Raw genomic sequence first — 19,034 nt, 5'->3', positions numbered from 1 at the left:
TTCAAAATGCTCCTTTTGCATCACGTCGTTTTTTTTGGTCATCACTACAGAAATTCACACTGGGCTGGAAAACCATCCCCTGCCCACTTCCGTGTCTTAATTTCAAAATCACAATATTTGATGATAAAGCACAAGTGCCAGGTAGCACCCGGGAGACTGCAGAAGGTTCAGCACAGGGAAAAACTTCGAATAAAAGGCGGAAACTCCAAAAACCAGTGAGGACGCCCATCCAATATCCATCTTAACTCTCGCTGGACAGAGCCGCACCGCTCAGCCCTTCTCGTAAGCTGGAGAAAAGCAGCAGTGGTACAGCGAAGGTGCTGAAGTAGTTCCTAAACTCAAGCCACCTCAGCGCGGTGGCGTGTCGAGAGGCGCGGGTGGGAGGCTTCCCCTGCGGGACAGGGGTGTTTTAAGGGGACCAAGGGGGCAGGCGCCCCCCACCCCCTCGGAGCGGGCTCCCCCGCGGCAGGCAGGAGAGGGGAGGGGGGGGCTCGGTGCCCTCCACAGGCGGGGGGAGCGAGGGGAGGCCGGACCGGCGGAGCGGCTCCGACCCCCGGGCAGGCGGGCCGGGGCGGGCCGGGCGGCGGCAGCGGGTACCTCGCAGACGACAGAACAGCGGTAGAGGCGGAGGCAGAGGACGCAGAGGCAGAGGAGGCAGTGACAGAGGAGGCAGAGGCAGGGACAGAGGAGGCAGAGGCAGGGGCAGGTCGCGGCAGCCACCGCTTCCCGGCGGGAGGGCGGGCGTGGACTCCCCCCCCCCGCCACCCGCGCCGCCCTCGCCGCTGCCGCCATGGAGAAGGAGCCCGGCGGCGAGGACGACTGCGTGGACTCGGGAGCCGAGACGGGCGGGTGAGTGAGTGAGTGGGGGGAGCCGGGCGGGAGGCCCTCACTGTCCCCCCACCCCGGGTGGGTCAGTGGCGGAGAAGCGCTGGGATGCTCTCCCCCCAGCCCCTGGCGCCGGAGCTCTCCCCCGGGCCGGAGCTCCCCGCTGGGGCCGCAGCACTGCACTTGTTGCCGGCGGTCGCCTCCGAGCGCGTCCTGGGCTGGGATGGCGGGAGTGGGTCCGTGCCCTTGGGCTGAGCCTCTCTCCGACAGACAGACAGACAGACAGACAGACGGGCGGGCCGAACGCCGGCAGCCCCCTACTCAGCCCGGTGTCCCCTTCCCGCCTCATACGAGCCCCAGGGAGGGGAATCCTGTGTGATTCCTTTGCGGTGGGCATCACGGTGCTTTGATAGCCTCAGGGAATTTACCTTGTGCTTCGGCTGAGTAGCGGAAAGCCCCCAGTCCCCCCGCCCGCCCCCTCCCTATCACCCTCCTTCATCACAAGGGGCGGACCATGCCACGAGGATCGGAGCTGTGGGCTTTTGAGTGCTCCAAGCGCGTTGTGCTGGCTCAGCGGTGGGGCCCAGGGCTGTGCTTGATGGGCTGCAGACACATGGGTCAGGGCTTTGTGGGGCACCACCCCTCTGTCCCAGCATAACTTGTGTTGAGGGTAGTCTGGAATCGTGTCCCATGTGGCAGTGACAGCCGGACAGCATCGGGCAGGCAGAGCTGACTCCTTAGAAAGAGTCCATCAGAGAGACACAGAAGCAGGTTAGATTTGTGGGCTCCCTGAAGTTATTGGAGTCATCCTACTGACCTATGAAGTGCTGTAAAGTTTGCTGATAGTTGTCCAAGCTCTTAGTGTTGTATCTGAGTCAAGGAGAACAACTTTATTGTCTGAATTTGTGATCCTGCTACCAGAGATACGCTGTGTTTGTTTGTAAGCTGGATGACTTCTGAGATTGAGGAGCTGCAAGGAATGACCCATGGGATCCCCCATTCAGCTCCCACCTTCAGCCCATCTTTACTGGAGAGAGACACAAGTGCTTTCCAACCTGTCCTACATGCTGCTGCTGTGTCATTTTGGTACGAACTCCAACGAGCCTTTCCTCCTTTGCTGTCTCTGGAAGGACAGAAGGAGTTTGCCCACTCCTGTTAGTGCTGTTCTCATCTAGGGTCTTCATTCTCCTCCCTCCTTGCTTTTCCAACTGTATTTCTCCCAGCTCCTTGCTAGGAGAATCTTCTTTGGTCTCTAGCCTGACTTGCATGGGCAGGAGGCTGTATCCATAGACAGGTACTTAATTTTTGCAACATGGCCAGGTGGCTTTTCTGTTCTTTCTTTGACTCTTTTCCTTCTTCCTACCAGAACAGTACATGTGGAGGTTATCTCACACTGGCACTGGTGAATAATATAGCACCTACTGCTGCATCAGGCACCACGCTGTCCTATGAGACTGTGAGCATAACAAAACTGTAAAGACAATCCTATTATTGCAAAGTGGTATCAGATGCAAAGCACCGAAACTGAAGTAACAATAAAAAAAATTTTAAAAAGCCCAACAGAAAAACAAATCACAAAAAACCCAAAAGCAAACAAACCAAAAAAAATCCCCCAAGCAAACAACAACAAAATTGTAGGAATGGAATATTCCAATCTTTTTCATCCATCCTTATTAAAGTAATTTTTTAAATCTCCTCTGTGGTCTTGGAAGTTAAGGACTTTTTCCTTCGCCTTAAATAGTTGTAGTATTGTGGACGCACCTGATGAGAAGAGTTTTAAAATGTTTAATATGACATGAGCTTAAAGCAAAAAAAATCCGGGCCTCTTTCCTGATGGTGGGATAACATGGTTTTAGTTCATCCTTGCGGAACATAGATAAATGAAAGACAAAACAACGAGTGAATTCATGGCTGGTTCAAAACTCAGAAACTCTCTGATGGGTCAAGTCACTCTTAATTTGCTGTGTTTATCTGGAATAGAAAATCCTGGGTTTCCTTGGGAGGGGCACTTGGAAGGATTTGACTCAGCTGGTGACATTAGCCTTTTGACCTCAGTGACCAGCACAACAGCTGCTTGTGTCCAGTGTTGGCAGAGACACTAAAGCTGATGAGTTTATGAAGCATCCCTGTCCCAGGCTTGATGCTGGAAGTTGTAGGTTAGCAGAAGAGTCTGTCTGAGGAATTTGAACAATGACATATGGCAGTTAATAACTGCAGTGCTTTGCTCTGGAGTTTGTTTTGAAAAGCAATGGGTCTCTGCATTTCAATTATTATTTTTAGTTCTGTTTAGCAGCTATTTTAGTCTGATAAACATGTTGCGTATGTCTCTTTCACAATGTTTATATTTCAGCTTTCTCACCAAACCAACTGTTCACAGCACTTGCTTTTCCCTCCAACTAGATCTGCTTTTTGCTTTGTCTTAGTCCCATCATAGCTGTTGTTAAATTTAGCTGGTTTCCTTTTTTTCTCCAATTCTTCAATGATTCAAAAAAAAAATTAAATAATAATTTCCTATTTTGAAGTTCAGTCATCATCCTCTGAAAGCACAAGGAGAGACAAATGTCAAAGTAGTTCAGAAACAGTTCTGTATCAAGTAGTCCCTTTCTGTCATTCCAGAAACAGTAGTGGATAGTGACTGGGGTAAATCCAGGCCCTTGTCTTCTTGATGATGGGTGCAGTGATGTGTGAGCTCTTATCTGATGCCTGTGGCACTGAAGCTGCTTATAGCAGCTAACCAGTTGCATACATCAAGTTTTCTACAGGGTGTATGTTCCCTAAGGTTTTGCTAAGGCTTCCAGCTAGAAGAGTAGGCAAAACTCTGTGGTACAGTCAAGATCAGTTATGCTTTGAAACCTTTATTTTCCTAATCTGTTAGAAAAAACGTTTCACTTACTGCATTCAGCTCAGTAAGTAGGGTTGGCAAGGAGGTTGCTGAACAAAAATAGTGTATTTTGAGTTCCCAAATCCAATAAAAATGGATTGACCTGGTGTTGTCAAGTACCTAAATAGAGTAGAACATATAAGCCAATTAGTTTATATTGGCTGTTTATTAATGAGATTTGAAAGAGTTCGACCATCCAAAGTCTGAGACACTTTGCCCATACAAATTATGTCTTCTCAGCTATAAAAAACCTTATTATAAAAACCTTATTTCATCTGCTACTGATATCTTTTAGCCCAGAAGTATGGAAGACAGAGAGCTTTCTTTGGTAATAATTTTAGCAGTGGATTTGTACCATAAAACCTGTCATTTTAGGGAGAAGAAAATGGTCTTTGGTCTTTGATTAGAAAGCAAGCAGAGGGATGGACAAGTGTAAGAAAGAAATTGAAGGCAGGAGAAATACATGTTTTTAAAGAACTGTAGACAAATTATAAAGAAAACCAAAAAATGCTAGGAAATAATGTTACTTAAAACAAGCCACAGAAATGTTAATTTCTTTCTTTTTTTTTTTTTTTTTTTTCATTTTACAAGCCATGCAAATGCTGCTGTTTCACTCTCATTAGTCTGAATAGTAGAGCAAAGATTTTGGGGCCTAAACCAACTAAGCTGACAAACTAAAGCAATTTTAGAAGTTGTTAGGTATGTACTTTAAAAGTGATGAGACTTATTCTTGCCACCAATGATGTCAAGGGCAAAGCACCATCTGAATTCACTGTATTCACGACTGAGTCAATGGGTCCTGAGTGACCCATACTGTATGTGGAAAACAGGTAGTTTCTTAAGATCAAAGTCTTAAATTTTTGATTCCTAAACTTTTATTTGGTCCTGTTATTAGCATTCAAGGCCTGTATGTGCATACATACAAGCATGTATGCCTTAAATGTGCAGAACACTTCAGTGAGATAGCTGGCATTAATGAAGATTTCAATATATGTGACAATTCCCAGCAGAACTTCCCTTGTTCCCTTAGATAGCCGTGAGAGCCCATGTCTTAAAGGCTTCACACTTTGATCATTAGCTTACTAATAATATCACAGTTTGCCTAAATCCTTAGTTTTCTCCTTCCTTCCTTATAAGTTATTTAAAGTTTTGAGAGGTAATTACTTTTAAATTAGATTATTTTAATTTGCAACTTTTCTGCTCATATTTAAAATAATTTATTTATTTATTAGAGAAAGTGGAGAGATGTTATTCAAAGATAATGTGGGTGTTTTTTCTATATAGTAAGTTAAAAACCTAAATATTGGTGATGCACACTGAATTCATTAATAATTGCTGAATATTTGCACATTTTAGGAAGAAAGAAAATAATGCTGTCTTTGGTAGCAGACAATTGCCAAGGAACAGATCAGTGATATATAGAGAAACCTATTGCAAAAAAGATAAAGATGCTTGAAGCTTAGGGCACAGTACCATGTACCATGCAGCAGCTATTTTTAATATTTGTTTTGCCTAATTCACTACTGTTTGGTTTCAGTTATAATCAAGGGGAGGGGAGTATTCCCTCCATTTCATTTTCTCAAAATTTTCTATCCCTCAAATTAATTTTGCAGGTATTATGATATTTTTTTGACCATTCTATATATGTTTGTTGGTTTTCCTTGCAGCTGTCACTAGCTGCATGTGTGACCCATTAATTACTTGGGCCTCTGTTAACTTACCTGTTAAGCAGACAAAAAAATTCTTTATTTGTTGCAGTTCTGTCAAATGGTTGGGGCTCTAAAGCAGAAAGTACAATTGCTAATAGGAGACTAAGCAGCCTATAAAAAAAGAGGGTATACCCCACTTAAATGAAACAGTACTAAGAAAACTGTAATTCGTGGGTTGCTTAAATTATTGAATGAATAGTTGAATGATTTATTAGGGTGAGAGGTTGTTTTCATGTCACACACTTCTAGCTTGAAGGCATTTAACCTTTATGATTTTGTCATGTGTATGGTAGTCCTTCAGTATGACGTGTCAGTCTCTTGTCACATATTTCATCCATCTATGAGAACCTCTCAGGAATAGAAATCATTGCTGCTGAAGCCTGTTTTAAAGCCAGTTTTTACCTAGGGGTTCCTTTTTTCGTGCTTAGACTTTCACTTTCCATATATCCATCATTCCAGATGTGTCAAAGTAGACAGCTTGCCTCTGGTTTGACATTCCGGTAATAAAAATTTGAGCTATTTGTCACAAACTGGGGTTGAGGCACCATTTCTGACCAGATTTGATCAGTGAAGCAGTTTTTTTGTTGAACCTCAGGGCAGGCAGATTTGCTTCCCTTGTGGCCCTGGGGCTGGGCACCAAAACCAAGGTTGAGACAGACTTTAAATCCCATTGGGGTGGTGAGGAGGTCTGTGCTGACACCCGTGATGGCAGTGAGGGTTCACCTCTGCTCACTGTAGCTGTGTGAAGGTGAGGTGTTTGGTGTAAATTAAGGCTGCTTCTGTTGTAAGCTAAAAGCAACAGGAGCCCATCAGGGTGACACCACTGGCTTTGGATGGGCAGGAATGTGCCACCTGAAGCCCAATGTGTTTCACTGGAGAGTGCTCTCTGGCTGAGAAGAGTGCTCAGGAAGGTGTGCTCACTAAAGCACAGATTGGTCCTACTCCATCAGGTGCTTTCTGGAAGATTACAGACAACCCTTCATCCTTATTCAGTGATGAAGATGATGATGTCTCTCACATGGGGCCACAAGCACTGCTGTTGGTAGAAAGCTGCTGAGTATGGAGTGTGACTCCATCATCTGACTTCATCACTCAACTAGAAATGCAGAGCAAAGTGTTTTGAGAGAACTTGCTCTGGCTTATTCCGTTGTGGTTGTCTTGATTACACAACTAGAAGTAGGATGAAGATAACAGATTTGCATTGGACTGCTATTAAGGAAGCAGATTGTAATCAGACCCACAGGAATTTGGTGAGAAGAAACCCAAGGCAGAGCTACAAAGCTAAATCTTCTGGCTCATGCATTGTGCTTTAACTGCTATAAATCCTCCCGGGTGTCCCATGGAGAGCTTTCTGGGGGAGAGAAGGCAAAGCAGCAGCTCTTAATATGAAACAGTGAAATCTGAAACAACGCTAGATAGAGAAGTCAGGGGAAATGTGAATCCAGCAGACACCATTCCATCAGTTCTGGGCAAGCAAAGGATGCAGACAGCAGAGGAGGTAGTAAACATTCCATGATTTGGGTTTTTTTTAAGGGGGGGATTAAGGAGTCCTGGCAATGGAGACACTTTTTGTGGAGACACTGCCTGGCTCAGAAATTCTATTTACAGCCATGCCAGTGCATTAAACAGCATGTGGGGTGTCCCTGCATGCCAGACAGCTGTCCATGCTGTTGAATAATTAAAATGGTTGATGGCATCAGTTTGGATGCAGCCATCTAGCTCTTTCCCCTGGGATTCCTGGGTGTGTTTTACCATGGGTCAGGGATTTGTTTTACCACCTTACCATGGCCATGCTATGACCATTCCCAGCAGACCACTTGCCAGTCTGATTTGGAAGGCGAGAGGTTTTAATGACACAGGTGCAGACTGTTTTTTTGGGAATTGGCCTCTCCCAGATGGTTGGGGAGCACATTTGTTTACTAGCATAGGTGTCAGCACTGGAGCTGTGCTCAGGTGATGCTGTGCCACAGCTGCTCAATGTGCCAGAGGGACCCAAGCACAGCGTGACACTGGCACAGCTACACTGCTCGTGTGATTCAGAGGTGTAAAGTACTCATGATTCTTATCTGAAGAAAAAGGTTCAGAAGGCAGGGTTCAGGTTTATAGACCACACTCAGTAATGGCAAGTTGTGCCAGCAGGTACGTACTGAGTATGAAGTGGGCTATCTCCCTTTCTTGGGTATTTTGAGGCTCTGTGTCACTAATGAAATACGAGTAGTTCAGGCTGATCTCAGAGGATTGCTCAGGATTGTTTGTGCTCTTGATGGTCCTATGCTCTCTGATAACAGACAGTCTGATCCTTCAGTGGTGCTAGTGGGAACTGAGGTCCCACATTTATCTCAAGCTTCTGCATTCCTATTTTTATGTCTCTTGCCATGTTCAGAGCTCCTCTTTGCTGGTGGGCTAACTGCTGAGCACAATTTCTTTGCAGACTGATGTGTCTTCCAACTGAGCCCTCCTGTTCAGTACCTCCCACTGCTTCAATACCCTTTTTGATCACTTTTTTCCTCATTATACGCCTATGAAGGGAACAGTAGTTCCTGTCCTGAATGTCTCTCTCCTTTTATCTATAATAGCTTACTGCAAAACCATGTCATCGTCCCAGAACCTCTGAGCCACAGTATGGCCCCAGTCTGTCACCTCTAGGGTCCATGAGTGCTTTACTCTTGAGTTACCCTAACTGGAAAACCCTCTTCCAAGGAAGCTAATAGAGGCCTGTACTCAGGGTGTTGGGAATAGGGATGGAAAAAATTGGAAGCAACAAAGTTGCTTGATGTTCAGAAAGAGTACATTACCCAGGAGATGTTTTCTACTGTGTGATCTTGTCAAAGGGAACATTTGTTGTATATATTAGTCTGAAAAGCTTAAAAGACTTGGAGAAACCTCAGAATTTGGTAGCCTAAATATCTGACTATAAGCAGAAAAAAAAAATATTTTTAGGCCACTTACCAGTGCATGTCATGGGTCTGAGTGGTTCCTGATGATATTTTGAAAATATTAAGGATTTCACTAGCACTGTTATTTTTGTTCTTAAGGGCTGGATTCAAAACAAATACTGAGAAAGAAAGGAGTCAGAGGGAGGACAAAATGTGATTTAGAGCACATAGAGAGACTCATATTCATCCCATTTGGTTTTAGGTGAGTCTGACATTAGGAATGTAGTTTCTGTAGGCTTCATCTCTAGACAGAAGCTAGGGAAAGACACACTTCAGACTTCTCCTTTTATTGACTAGAGAGGGAGCTTAGGAAGCTGACAGTCATCATTTCAGCATCTGAGGCTGACATACTCCTTTGAGCTTAATTATCTTTTTTGGTTTTAATTTTGTGTATGTCAGTTATGCAACAAACAGGAATTAAATAGCAGCTTGAATAAAACAAACCCCAATACAATACTAAAGCCTATTAAAATGTGTCTCTGTAATTAGTCTCCCAGCACGCTGTTGTCTCCTCCTTTCTCTCCATCTTTTCCATTTTCCTCCTGTCTCATTTTTCGCATCCTCCTGTAACTGCTCTGCCACTTCCTCAGTTCAGGACTCATTAATTCTCCGTGTCCTTTAATGTGCCTGCAGCACTATGAGATAATAAAATACCAGTATGAAGTATCAGAGAGATGCTTCCACTTGCAGTAAGCAAAAGGCAAGATGTTGTCTCACTTGTATCCAACATACAAGCACTGCAGATTCATACTGAATTAGCTGCCAACTTCTGAACAAGGGTACATTGAGGACACCCCCAGGCTGTTTTCAAACAGAAGTGCAGACTAAATGAAGCCTTCCATGGGATGCTTGAAGGCAGCTGGATGTGTACTGCTTGCCTCTGGGCTTGTGAAGAATGACACGTTACACAGTTTTCACACCCTTTTAAATGTACAGGTTGCCAAATGATACTGACGTGACTTGCTGCTGGAAATACCATGCAGTTTTATGTTTTATAGCCTGCACAGCACTGCTCAGCCCATTGCACCCCTAAGATAGCTTCCCCTTGGTCCCTGCCCAGAGCCTGGTGTGTGGTGTCTACATGGCCCAGGAGTAGGAAAAAGGAGCTTTCCTTCTGTGCCTACTAGTTACTGCTTTTGCCTTTTTCAGCTATACAAGTGTCCTGGGGGAGGTTTGTTCAGGGATAACGTGTTATTAATGGAGGAGGTGATATGTAGCAGGTATAAATCACAGAATTGTCAGGCTTGCAAAAAGACCTCTAAGATCACTGTGTCCAACCATCAACTCCCCAACAAGAAGAAAAAAACCCAACAACAGCACAAAAACACAAAACCCCCACAATCTACCATGCCCAGTGAAGCATGTCCTGAAGTACCTCCTCTACACAGTTTTTAAATACCTCCAGGGATGGTGACTCCACCACTTCCCTGGGCAGCCTGTTCCAGCACCTGATGACTCTCAGTAAAGAAAGAAATTCTTTACTCTCTAATTTAAACCTCCCCTGGTGCAACTTCAGGCCACCTCCTCTAGTCCTATCATTATTTACTCTCCAGAGAGCTCTGTAGAGTAGGGTTTGTTTTGGGGACTCAGCAAGTGGTGGCATGGAGGCTGTGTGACTGAATTCCAAAAGCACTCAGAAGCCATAGGTAGGGCCTTAGAAAATTTTGTAATTTTTTTTTATCTTCAGTGGTGGCGTTTTTTGTTTTGCTTCATATTTCTGAATTTCTAGGACTTAAATGGGCCACATTTCAATCAGACAAGAACAGTTTTTTGAGGAGTCTGTGGTTACATGCAGCTTCAAAGTTGATTGCTCAAAACATGTAGCTGCTGCTCTGAGTCTCTCACAGGTAATGCAGTAGGCACTGAAGTACAATCAGTGAGCACAGGGTTATATTGAGAGTTGTCTTGAAGAAGAAAGGGGTTTCCTAAAGCAAAAAGCCTTGTCATCTAAATATTTTTTTACTCCTTTTCTGCCTTCCCTGCCAGTTGTAGCCAAAGAGCAATAAAAATTCTGCTCTTTGAATAGGTTTTTCTTAAAAGAAAAAATCTGCAAAGCATCATTTAGGGCACATCAGGTGAAGAAGATGATGAACAGAGTCAAAACTCTTGTAGACTTCTGCTCCTAACCTGTGTCTGAAGCAGCGTATATTTTCCTATATTTTCAACCTTCTGAGCTTAATTGTTACACCTAAAGTTAGGTAGAAGTTGATTTACTCACTCTGTGTTGGTGTTTTCAAAATTCATGTGCGATGCCAGTTTTTTCTGAGGCCATATTCAAAACCTGTTACAGTTTTAATCTTAGCACAAATATAATGCTAAATGGCCATTAAACTAGTTTAACATGCAATGTTTCAGTTATCTTGCTTAGATTTAATATGGTCTAACTAAAATCTTTTTCTTGCAGGTCTGAGTACAGCCGTATGTCCTCTACCAGCAGTGAGTATAACTTTGAGGTGTTTTTTTTTTTTTAGCCAATTCTCATGTTTTCTTTTTTCTGGTTGCTACTATGTATTAATATCAACAAAGTATTGTGATAGAGTATGCACTTTGGCCTCCATTCCTCCTCTTCTTGAATCTATGTCTAGGAATCAAGCTGATTGGATGTTTAGGAGCAAAATATGAGCCATGTGTAACGTCGTAAATATTGGAGCTCACAAGAATGCAAGTGATGACAAAATCTGTAGACATGTTGTGGCCATTGCAAAGAGGTCCTCCAGCCAAATGAGTTTGTAGCAAGGAATGTCATGAAAGCTGGGGGATGCAGGAATACCGTATGTTTATTGTAAGCTGATGCCAAGGAAGCACTTGAGAGCAAATTTTGGGAAGCATTTCATTGATTTCAAAGATGATAGGTGCTCTAGTAAGCATCACAGCCTTTCTAGATATTTACAATAGCCAGTTGGATTCAGGTTTATCCACCAGAAAAGAAAAAAATGAGTTCTGGTGTCTCAATTATTTTTTCTTTCTTTTTATCCAATACAAGAAGGCATTTTTTAAAGAAACTTGTAGTGCTTTTTCAGCCCTCTATCTACCCACTCCAGCTGTTTTATTAGTTGTAGGACATACTGTATCCACAACACTTTGAAGTGCAATAATGCTTATTCATGCACAGCTATAAGTATCTCTCCCCTGTCAAAGTGCAAGGTGATGCCTCCCTCCTTGATTCACATATAAACAGGAACTTTATTTATGCCAAGCAAGCAGATTAAAAATTCACAGATGAACAACTGTGTTTTATAATCTGGATCTTTATGCACCATGAAAATCAGAGGAGAAGAAAGCTGTCAGTGTTTTCTCATTCACACATTCTGGCTGAAGCGTGGAGGGGGTTATTTTCCATCTCCCATGGTCTTTAGCAGAGGGCTTTTATTGATTTCAACAAGAGCTGGATCAGACAGTGTTCGTAACGTCTGGCTCCTGAGCTGATGTGACTAGCAGGGAGCTCACTCTTTCCTCCATCTGCTCAGTTTGGCTGTTTATGTCTCAGAAAGAGAGCATTTAGTGCAGCTTTTTCCTAAATTCTGTTGTTTAAATAGCATTTTGTATTCCTGCTGTCAGACATAATTTTTGAAATTATGGGGTGCCAAAATCGAGGCAATCAGCTTTTCTGTGCTAGTGCAAGCATATTGGATCTGACTGGGTAACACCAGATGTGTGCTTCCAGCTTCCTCCACTTTTTGGGTGGTGACTCATAATTATTTTCCCAGTAGAAGTGCTTGTTTGGCAGACAAGTTCAGAAGAAAAGGAGGAAGTAGAGTATTTCTCATCTAAAAATTTGCGTTTGATCCCTTCCCAACTTTTTGTGACTGGTGTGCATTTTACAAATGAAGGTAAGAAAGTTGTATTTGTAAGTCTGTTTTTTTTAATCAGCTGTTAGCAAGGGTAATTTTTGGTTGTGAGGCAGCTGCAGAGTGTCATGTTAACTGTGGTTGCCTCAGTGTCTTGCTGGCCACGGGTGTCCAGAATATATGGGGATTACAGTTGTATTTCAACACCAGTAATTTGTCAGTACAAGGAATTATTATCATTCTATCAAAGACTCAAAAGTTCAGGCAACAGGACAATCATCTTCGTTCTCTCTTCTGCTTCCAAGGCAAATTATATTGATACAACTTCATGAGCAGCAGTATTTAACTTTGCATTTTGTGGTTTGTGTGGTTGGTTTGGTCAGACAGTGCAAGAGTAACGGAAGGAGCTACATAAAAGAACTCCAGAAAAACAGAAATGCAGGGCCTGGCAATTGGAGGCTGCATAATGCATTTATAGAAAATATTACTTGGGAGGAGATACAAAGAAAAAAAGGTGATTTGGCTGTTTGAATTTCTTTGGGGGAAAGATTCAGCAAGTGTTACCATTCGTAATACAGAAAGCAGTATAATCAATGATGCTGTTAGGTACTAACATAACACAAAGTAAGCTGCTGTAAATTAAAATGCAAGAATCTTCACTATCTACATCTGCTTCATCTGAAGCTCCTGTTCAGGTGAGGTGGGGTTTATCTGATTGCAATGCCAGCAGCTGAACAAACCATAGGACTTTGCACCAATGCAAAACTGTAGAGGAACCCTACAGTCCCCAAGTCAGAAGTCAGATAACATCAACTGCTGTATGGCATTTGAAGGATCATTCTGTATCTCTATTTCTACTACTTTTTTTCCCCTAAGCACGGGGCAGCAGTTAATGTGGGCTGCACAGTTGAAAACCCTGCCTGGTGGGTTAGTTGGACCTTGGGTCTTTGTGTAGCATCTCAGTTCTTTTCATCTTTGCTCTTGTGTCCCTTAGTTTTGAGTAACAGAAAAATCCTTTTTGCCAGCAGCATTTGTCTGACATTTGTGGGTTTGTACACAAGTACTTGGGGAAGAGTACCAAAGTTTGCAGAGTGTGTTTATTTCTGCAAGGAAATGCAGCAGTTCTCTGCCATGCAGGCTCTGGCTGTTGTCAGGGTGACCCTGTGCCACTTTGCCTTTTCTTAGTGAGCAGAGTAAATAGGTCACAGAAACCTGGCTGCTGGATGCTGGGGTTTGAGGCATTACAGCTTTGGTTTGGTAGTGTGATTTCAAGGAAGAAAAGTGCTAAATTCTTTTTGACCCTTTCTTGTTTCCCCCCGCCTGAATTCTGATGTGGGTAACCACTTTTCCCTTTGTTCTTTAGCCCTTCAGGGTGCTCTTCATGAATCTAAAAAATGTATTAAGCTGCTTCTTGTAATATTTTCAATTCCCTTTCCAATTACAGTTTTCAATTACCATTAAGAATCCCTAACTGTATGCGAGAGGGAATTGTAGTAGGCACTTTACACACACAGAAGAGACTTTTACCCGAAGTACATAATAACAAAATATAAAACCATAGGTGGCATATGGTTACAAAAGGTTGGAATTACAAAGATGCCATTAATTAGTGTTGGTCAGCACAATAAGCAACAGTCTCTGCACATCCACATTTTAATTATCTTCAAATTGCTTTGAGCTACTGTGTTTCAAGGCTGATTCTTGACCAGGGAGGAGGAGTTTTGATGAGAGCTGCTTATTTCTTCCTGTGCATCACCTCTGCATTTATAATAATAGCTCTTTAGAAAGACTCAAAGCAGAAAGGGGCATTCTGAAGGGAGACCACTGGGCTTTGTAACACTTGAAATGTCCCGTACCTAGTCAGCTCTGGAGCCAATTTAACCAGGTTGTCTTAGAAATAATTGTGGAAAATTAGTCATCTTTCCTTCTCCCCCTTGGCATTTTTCATATAGACCATCAGCAGGGAGCTGCCTGGATACAAGTTTGTACCCTGCCAGCTAAGTTGGTAAATGAAACATAAAACCAGCCCTCTGGGGTAAGATGCAACTTTCTGGCAGATTTTAGAGCCTTTGAGATAGTGTAACTCTGCACAACAGCGTGGTTCATGTTGTGCATCCCAATGGGGTAGAGGGCTTGTCACTCTCTTGCTTTGCAGCTGGAAAGCTGGTAATTCACCTTCCCCTGCCTTTCATTTAGCTGCTGGGAAATGTTTGAGTCCTTCTGGGGCGTTTTTAAGGTAGTTTGTATTCTTCCATGGTAAACCTGAGAGCTGGTATACTAAAATTTTATTTCCATGTTGTGCATGCTTCCTAACCCATGGAATTTCACCCTCTTGCTAGTTGTAAAAATTAAGCAAAAACATTTTTATCTGGCAGATTTACAAATGCGTGGGGTACATGTTTCTTTTTCAATAAAATTTACCTTTAAGTTATTTTCTGTGTGCTATTCTGTTCCTGTGCTAGCATGAGTTCAGGTTGTTCTTTTGGGATTCAATCAATGTTTTGCCAGTGTCACCTGCATCATCTCCCCTGGGCTGATTTTGGACTCTATTTTCTCTGCAAGTGTCAAGAGTTCCCTCCTTATGGAGCACTAGGAAGGGGAGGGTCTCTCTTGTTTTTGATTCTAGAAGCAGGGTGAAGTGTTAAGTCTGTATCTTACCTCAGTGCACCAGCTGTGTGTTGAAATAGGCTGCCCAAACAGCACTTTGGGTGTTAAGTTTTATTTCTTCATTGGTGGATCCAGCTCCTTGTTCTGGATCTGGACACAGGAAATGGAAAATCACCAGCAGCACAAGAGTACTTGCTGCTTATAAAAAGCCCCTTGAAACTTTGTGTATCTGTCTTGAATTAGTCAAAGACCCCATTCGATGTCCTTTTTCTTTCAGATTTATTTCCAGTCTTTTTTTAGACACCTAGCAATTCTCATTAAAGACAATTAGGGTTAGTTAATGGCACGAGGTCAAGGGACAATATTCAAATAAAAAAAAGGTGGTAGCCTAATCCTGAATTTAAGATATATCATTGTTATACTAAAGCTGCATCACCTTTCTTTGCTGATTCAGTGTTTTACTTGCTCTCATTTTAAGTAACTCTTTCTACTTTGAAGCCAGCTGGGAGTTGCTGCACTCAGTGCCAATATTAGAAGTAGAAATTGTGTATTTGTATGCATTATCATTCTGAACTACTCAGGTGCAGCAGCAGAGTTTGGTGGTTTTGTTTGGTTGGTTTGGTTGCTTGTTTTGTGGTTTATTTTGGTTTTTTGTTTGGTTTTTTGTTTGTTGTGTGGGGTTTTTTTGTTTGTTTTCTTTTCTTTTCTTGTTGCTACCCACCATGGTATCTGCTTCTTGATGTTACCTTGCTGGAATCATCTTCTTCTTCTCTCTCTATTTTTAAGTTAATAGATTTTTAGAGCTGTTGGCAGGAAATGTGAAGAGGAAAATGTATCCCTGAATAAAACAGACCTAAATCCAGCCTGAGCACAAGGTTCTTCATAGAGGAGAGCAAAGTCAGTGCCTCCAGAAGTTCTCCCATTTCTAATTTTTAAGAATTTTTTTTCCAAACACTTTAGAGGCAGAGGAATCACATCTGTCAGAATGGGCAATAATAGAGCTTTTGGTGAAGATGGTAATTATAGCCTTCCTGGTTGCAGAGAACAGGAGCTATGGAAGCTAAGGATCTATAGTATTATGCAGATGTATAGGTGCCTTATAACAATAACATATGAAGAAATGTCCTTCTGTTACTTGTGTATAATTTCAAAATCTGGCTGCCTTCACTTAACTGTTAAAGGTGATGAAAACTCACCAGGAGAAAGAAGCAGGCTGGGTTTTATGTGGGCTTTTCAAAATCTGTCATAAAGCTGTCGTTTCATTTTATATATATATATATATATATATAAATAAAATATATAATTATATTATATATAAATAATTATATAAATATATACATTTTATATAAATATATATTTATATATAAAATATATATTATATATACATAATATATATCTAATATATTATATATAAATAAATATATAAATTTATATATATTATGTATAAAATATATATTTATATATATTGTATACACATAATATATATATTATATATATATATACATATGAGTGTATATATATATATATATATATATATATATATATATATATATATATAATATATCTATTTCATTTCTTTAGGATACATTGTTCAAGCCAGTTCTAACCCAGGCACTGCTGGACTGAGTGTCTTCTAAATGTATTTCTCCAAATAATGTCATTTCCTAAGTGTAAGGTTATAATGATATTCTTCTATTCTTCTTTATATTTATGAATATAAACTCTAGTATATTGTTTCTTATTTCCACCTCTCTGAAGTGGAACTGAGATGCTTTTACAATGACTGGCAACAAGCTGTATTAAATACAATTGTAAAATCAATTTACAGTGGGCTTGCCAGCATCATGCTGCATTTCCAGAAGGTGTTGTTATAAAACAAAGACTAATTAAAGTACGAGGAAAATATAAGAGGAAATTAGACTCAAATCATGTAGAGCTCTTAGCCTGCAGCATCTGTCAGTGTTGCAGATTCAGGTGTTTTATATAATGGTGAAATCTGAAGCGTCAGCTACCTTGGAAAGTACAGTGAGCATCCTCTGCATAACTTTGCTGGTCTTTGTTACACTGCTAGGGTTAAAGAGTAGTGCTGTTTTCCACTGTGGCTGTGTGGAGAAGGAAAATGTCATTGCTCTGTGCCACCTCATAGTCTTTGGCTGTGCAAAACATGTTATTGTAGCTGCTTGTCATCAAATGCCACTGCAATGAGGGAGCAAATGCTCACATACAGGATGGAAAAGTATAGTACTGAACCACAAAAAGTTGAGGTTGGAAGGCTGTTCTGGAGATCATCTAGCCCAAGCCTTCTTCTGAAAGCAGGGGCAGTAAGAACATGGACCATGTCAGGACCATGTCCCATTGTGTCCTGAATGGGACTACAGCCTGTTTGGACACCTCTTCCAATGAGTGTCCTCTTGTATTTCAGTTTGAATCACCAGCCAAGAGCAACATCAGCAGGCCCTGTTGCTCTCCAGTCCCTAATTTTCCTTCTCAGTTGCAAAATTTTAATCATCTTCTTGGATTTTGCTATAGTATTTCACCACACAGCACCATCACCCCTCCCAGCCCTGCCAGCATCTCAGTCTCATCCACAAGCATCTGCAGATGATGCATCCTGATTTTCAAGAGATCCAAATGGACCTGTGCCTACATTGGGTACTGCACAGGGTTATCACTGCTGCCAGGCATCATTGTCTGGAAACCATGCTGAAGATGTTGATACTAAGTTAACACTGTGATTTGAACTTTCACCTCTCAAGAAGTTGTGTTTAGGATGCTGTTCTGGTAGGAGAGAGAATGGTAAGGTTAGTCTGACTGCATTGGGTTATATGCAAACATAAAGATCAGAGAGGAAGCATGCCCTTAAAGACACTGTCAGAGTGGTTCCAAAGAATGTTTATCAATATGGTGATAGGTGCTATATAAATATAAATATAAATATAAATATAAATACAAATACAAATACAAATACAAATACAAATACAAATACAAATACAAATACAAATATAAATATAAATATAAATATAAATGTAAATGTAAATATGTATTTCAGTGTCCAGAAAAAGAAGATAAAAAACAACTGAGGTACAATCAGGTGTAAGGGTATGCACAAACAAATGCATAACTGTGCTTGAAATCAAATCTAGATTTGATTTTTGCAGGTCATGTATGTGGCATTAGCCACAAGGATGCTTTTCCCCTTGTAAAGACTGAAGTTACCATTTAAAACTATTTAATTTGGATTAACCCATGGATCTTAAAGTGGGCTTATAGGAAAAATAGGAACATACATTTTAGCAGGGCCTATTGCAGCAGTAATGGTTTTAAACTGAAAGTGGGTAGCTTTAGATTATCTACAAGAAAGAAATTTTTTACAATGAGGGTGATGAAACACTGGCACAGGTTGCCCAGAGGTGTGGGAGAAGCCCCATCTCTGGAAACATTCGAGGTCAGGCTGGACAGGGCTCTGAGCAACCTGATCCAGTGGCAGATGTCCCCTCTCAGTGCATGGAGTTGGACCCCTTCCAACCCAAAATATTCTTAAGATTCTATGCTTTCTGTTCTGTGCTAAAATCAGAGTTTCAGTCTTTGGGATCATTTAACACTCACCAAACTGTTGCATTGGCTTAGTGCTAGCTTGAGATTTTTTGGGAAAGTGTAAGGGCACCCTAAACTGTTATTGGACCAGAGCTATTAAACAACGGTTATTGGACCAGAGCTATTAAACTGTTTTCATTGTTATTTATATGATCATTGTATGTTGGTTTCTAACCACATCCAGTCAGATTTTTGGCATGTCATATAGATACAGCGAATAAACACTGGACTGGTTATTAGAAAACAATTATTTGTGTATGGATTACAATCCCAATGTTTTTCTAACTACTTTTTTAAGCAGACATAGTCATAGTCAAACCACATAAGCAAATACTTCCTTGTTTCTCATTACCAAGCACAAAACAGAAGCATAGGAAATCTTTGATAGATGCTGAGCTATGGAGTTCTAATAAAAATCTATAGGAAAGATTTCAGAGAAAGCTAATTTGGATTATTAGGTGATGTGGGTTGGCTTTCTCTTTGTGGAAGTGTTACTGCTGTTGTTCGAGAAAGACACAAGGAATTAGGCAGCTATTTAAGGGGATTTTACCCCAAACAATGGTTTGTAGGAAGGATTGACATTCCAAGTTCAGTTGGTACAGTGATGAGAATGATCTGGGAATTTCTGAGACATCTGTCTGGATTGTTAAAGCCCAAAGAGGGAAGCTGGAAAAATAAATCCATGCCATAGCAG

General features: G+C 41.5%; 1 protein-coding gene across 1 annotated transcript in view; it reads left to right on the top strand.

The window, feature by feature from the left end:
* Window positions 1-635: 635 nt before the first annotated feature.
* Window positions 636-19,034, top strand: part of FAM124A (family with sequence similarity 124 member A) — a 45,601-nt gene continuing 27,202 nt past the window's right edge. The window contains exons 1-2 of the mRNA XM_071738704.1: window positions 636-849; window positions 10,756-10,787. Of these exons, the coding sequence (XP_071594805.1) occupies window positions 791-849; window positions 10,756-10,787 (91 nt within the window). The 5' untranslated portion in view covers window positions 636-790. The remainder of the gene's footprint in view (window positions 850-10,755; window positions 10,788-19,034) is intronic.

This window comes from Heliangelus exortis, chromosome 1 (assembly GCF_036169615.1).
Source record: "Heliangelus exortis chromosome 1, bHelExo1.hap1, whole genome shotgun sequence".
NCBI lineage: Eukaryota > Metazoa > Chordata > Aves > Apodiformes > Trochilidae > Heliangelus > Heliangelus exortis.
This window is presented reverse-complemented; position numbering and strand designations above follow the sequence as displayed.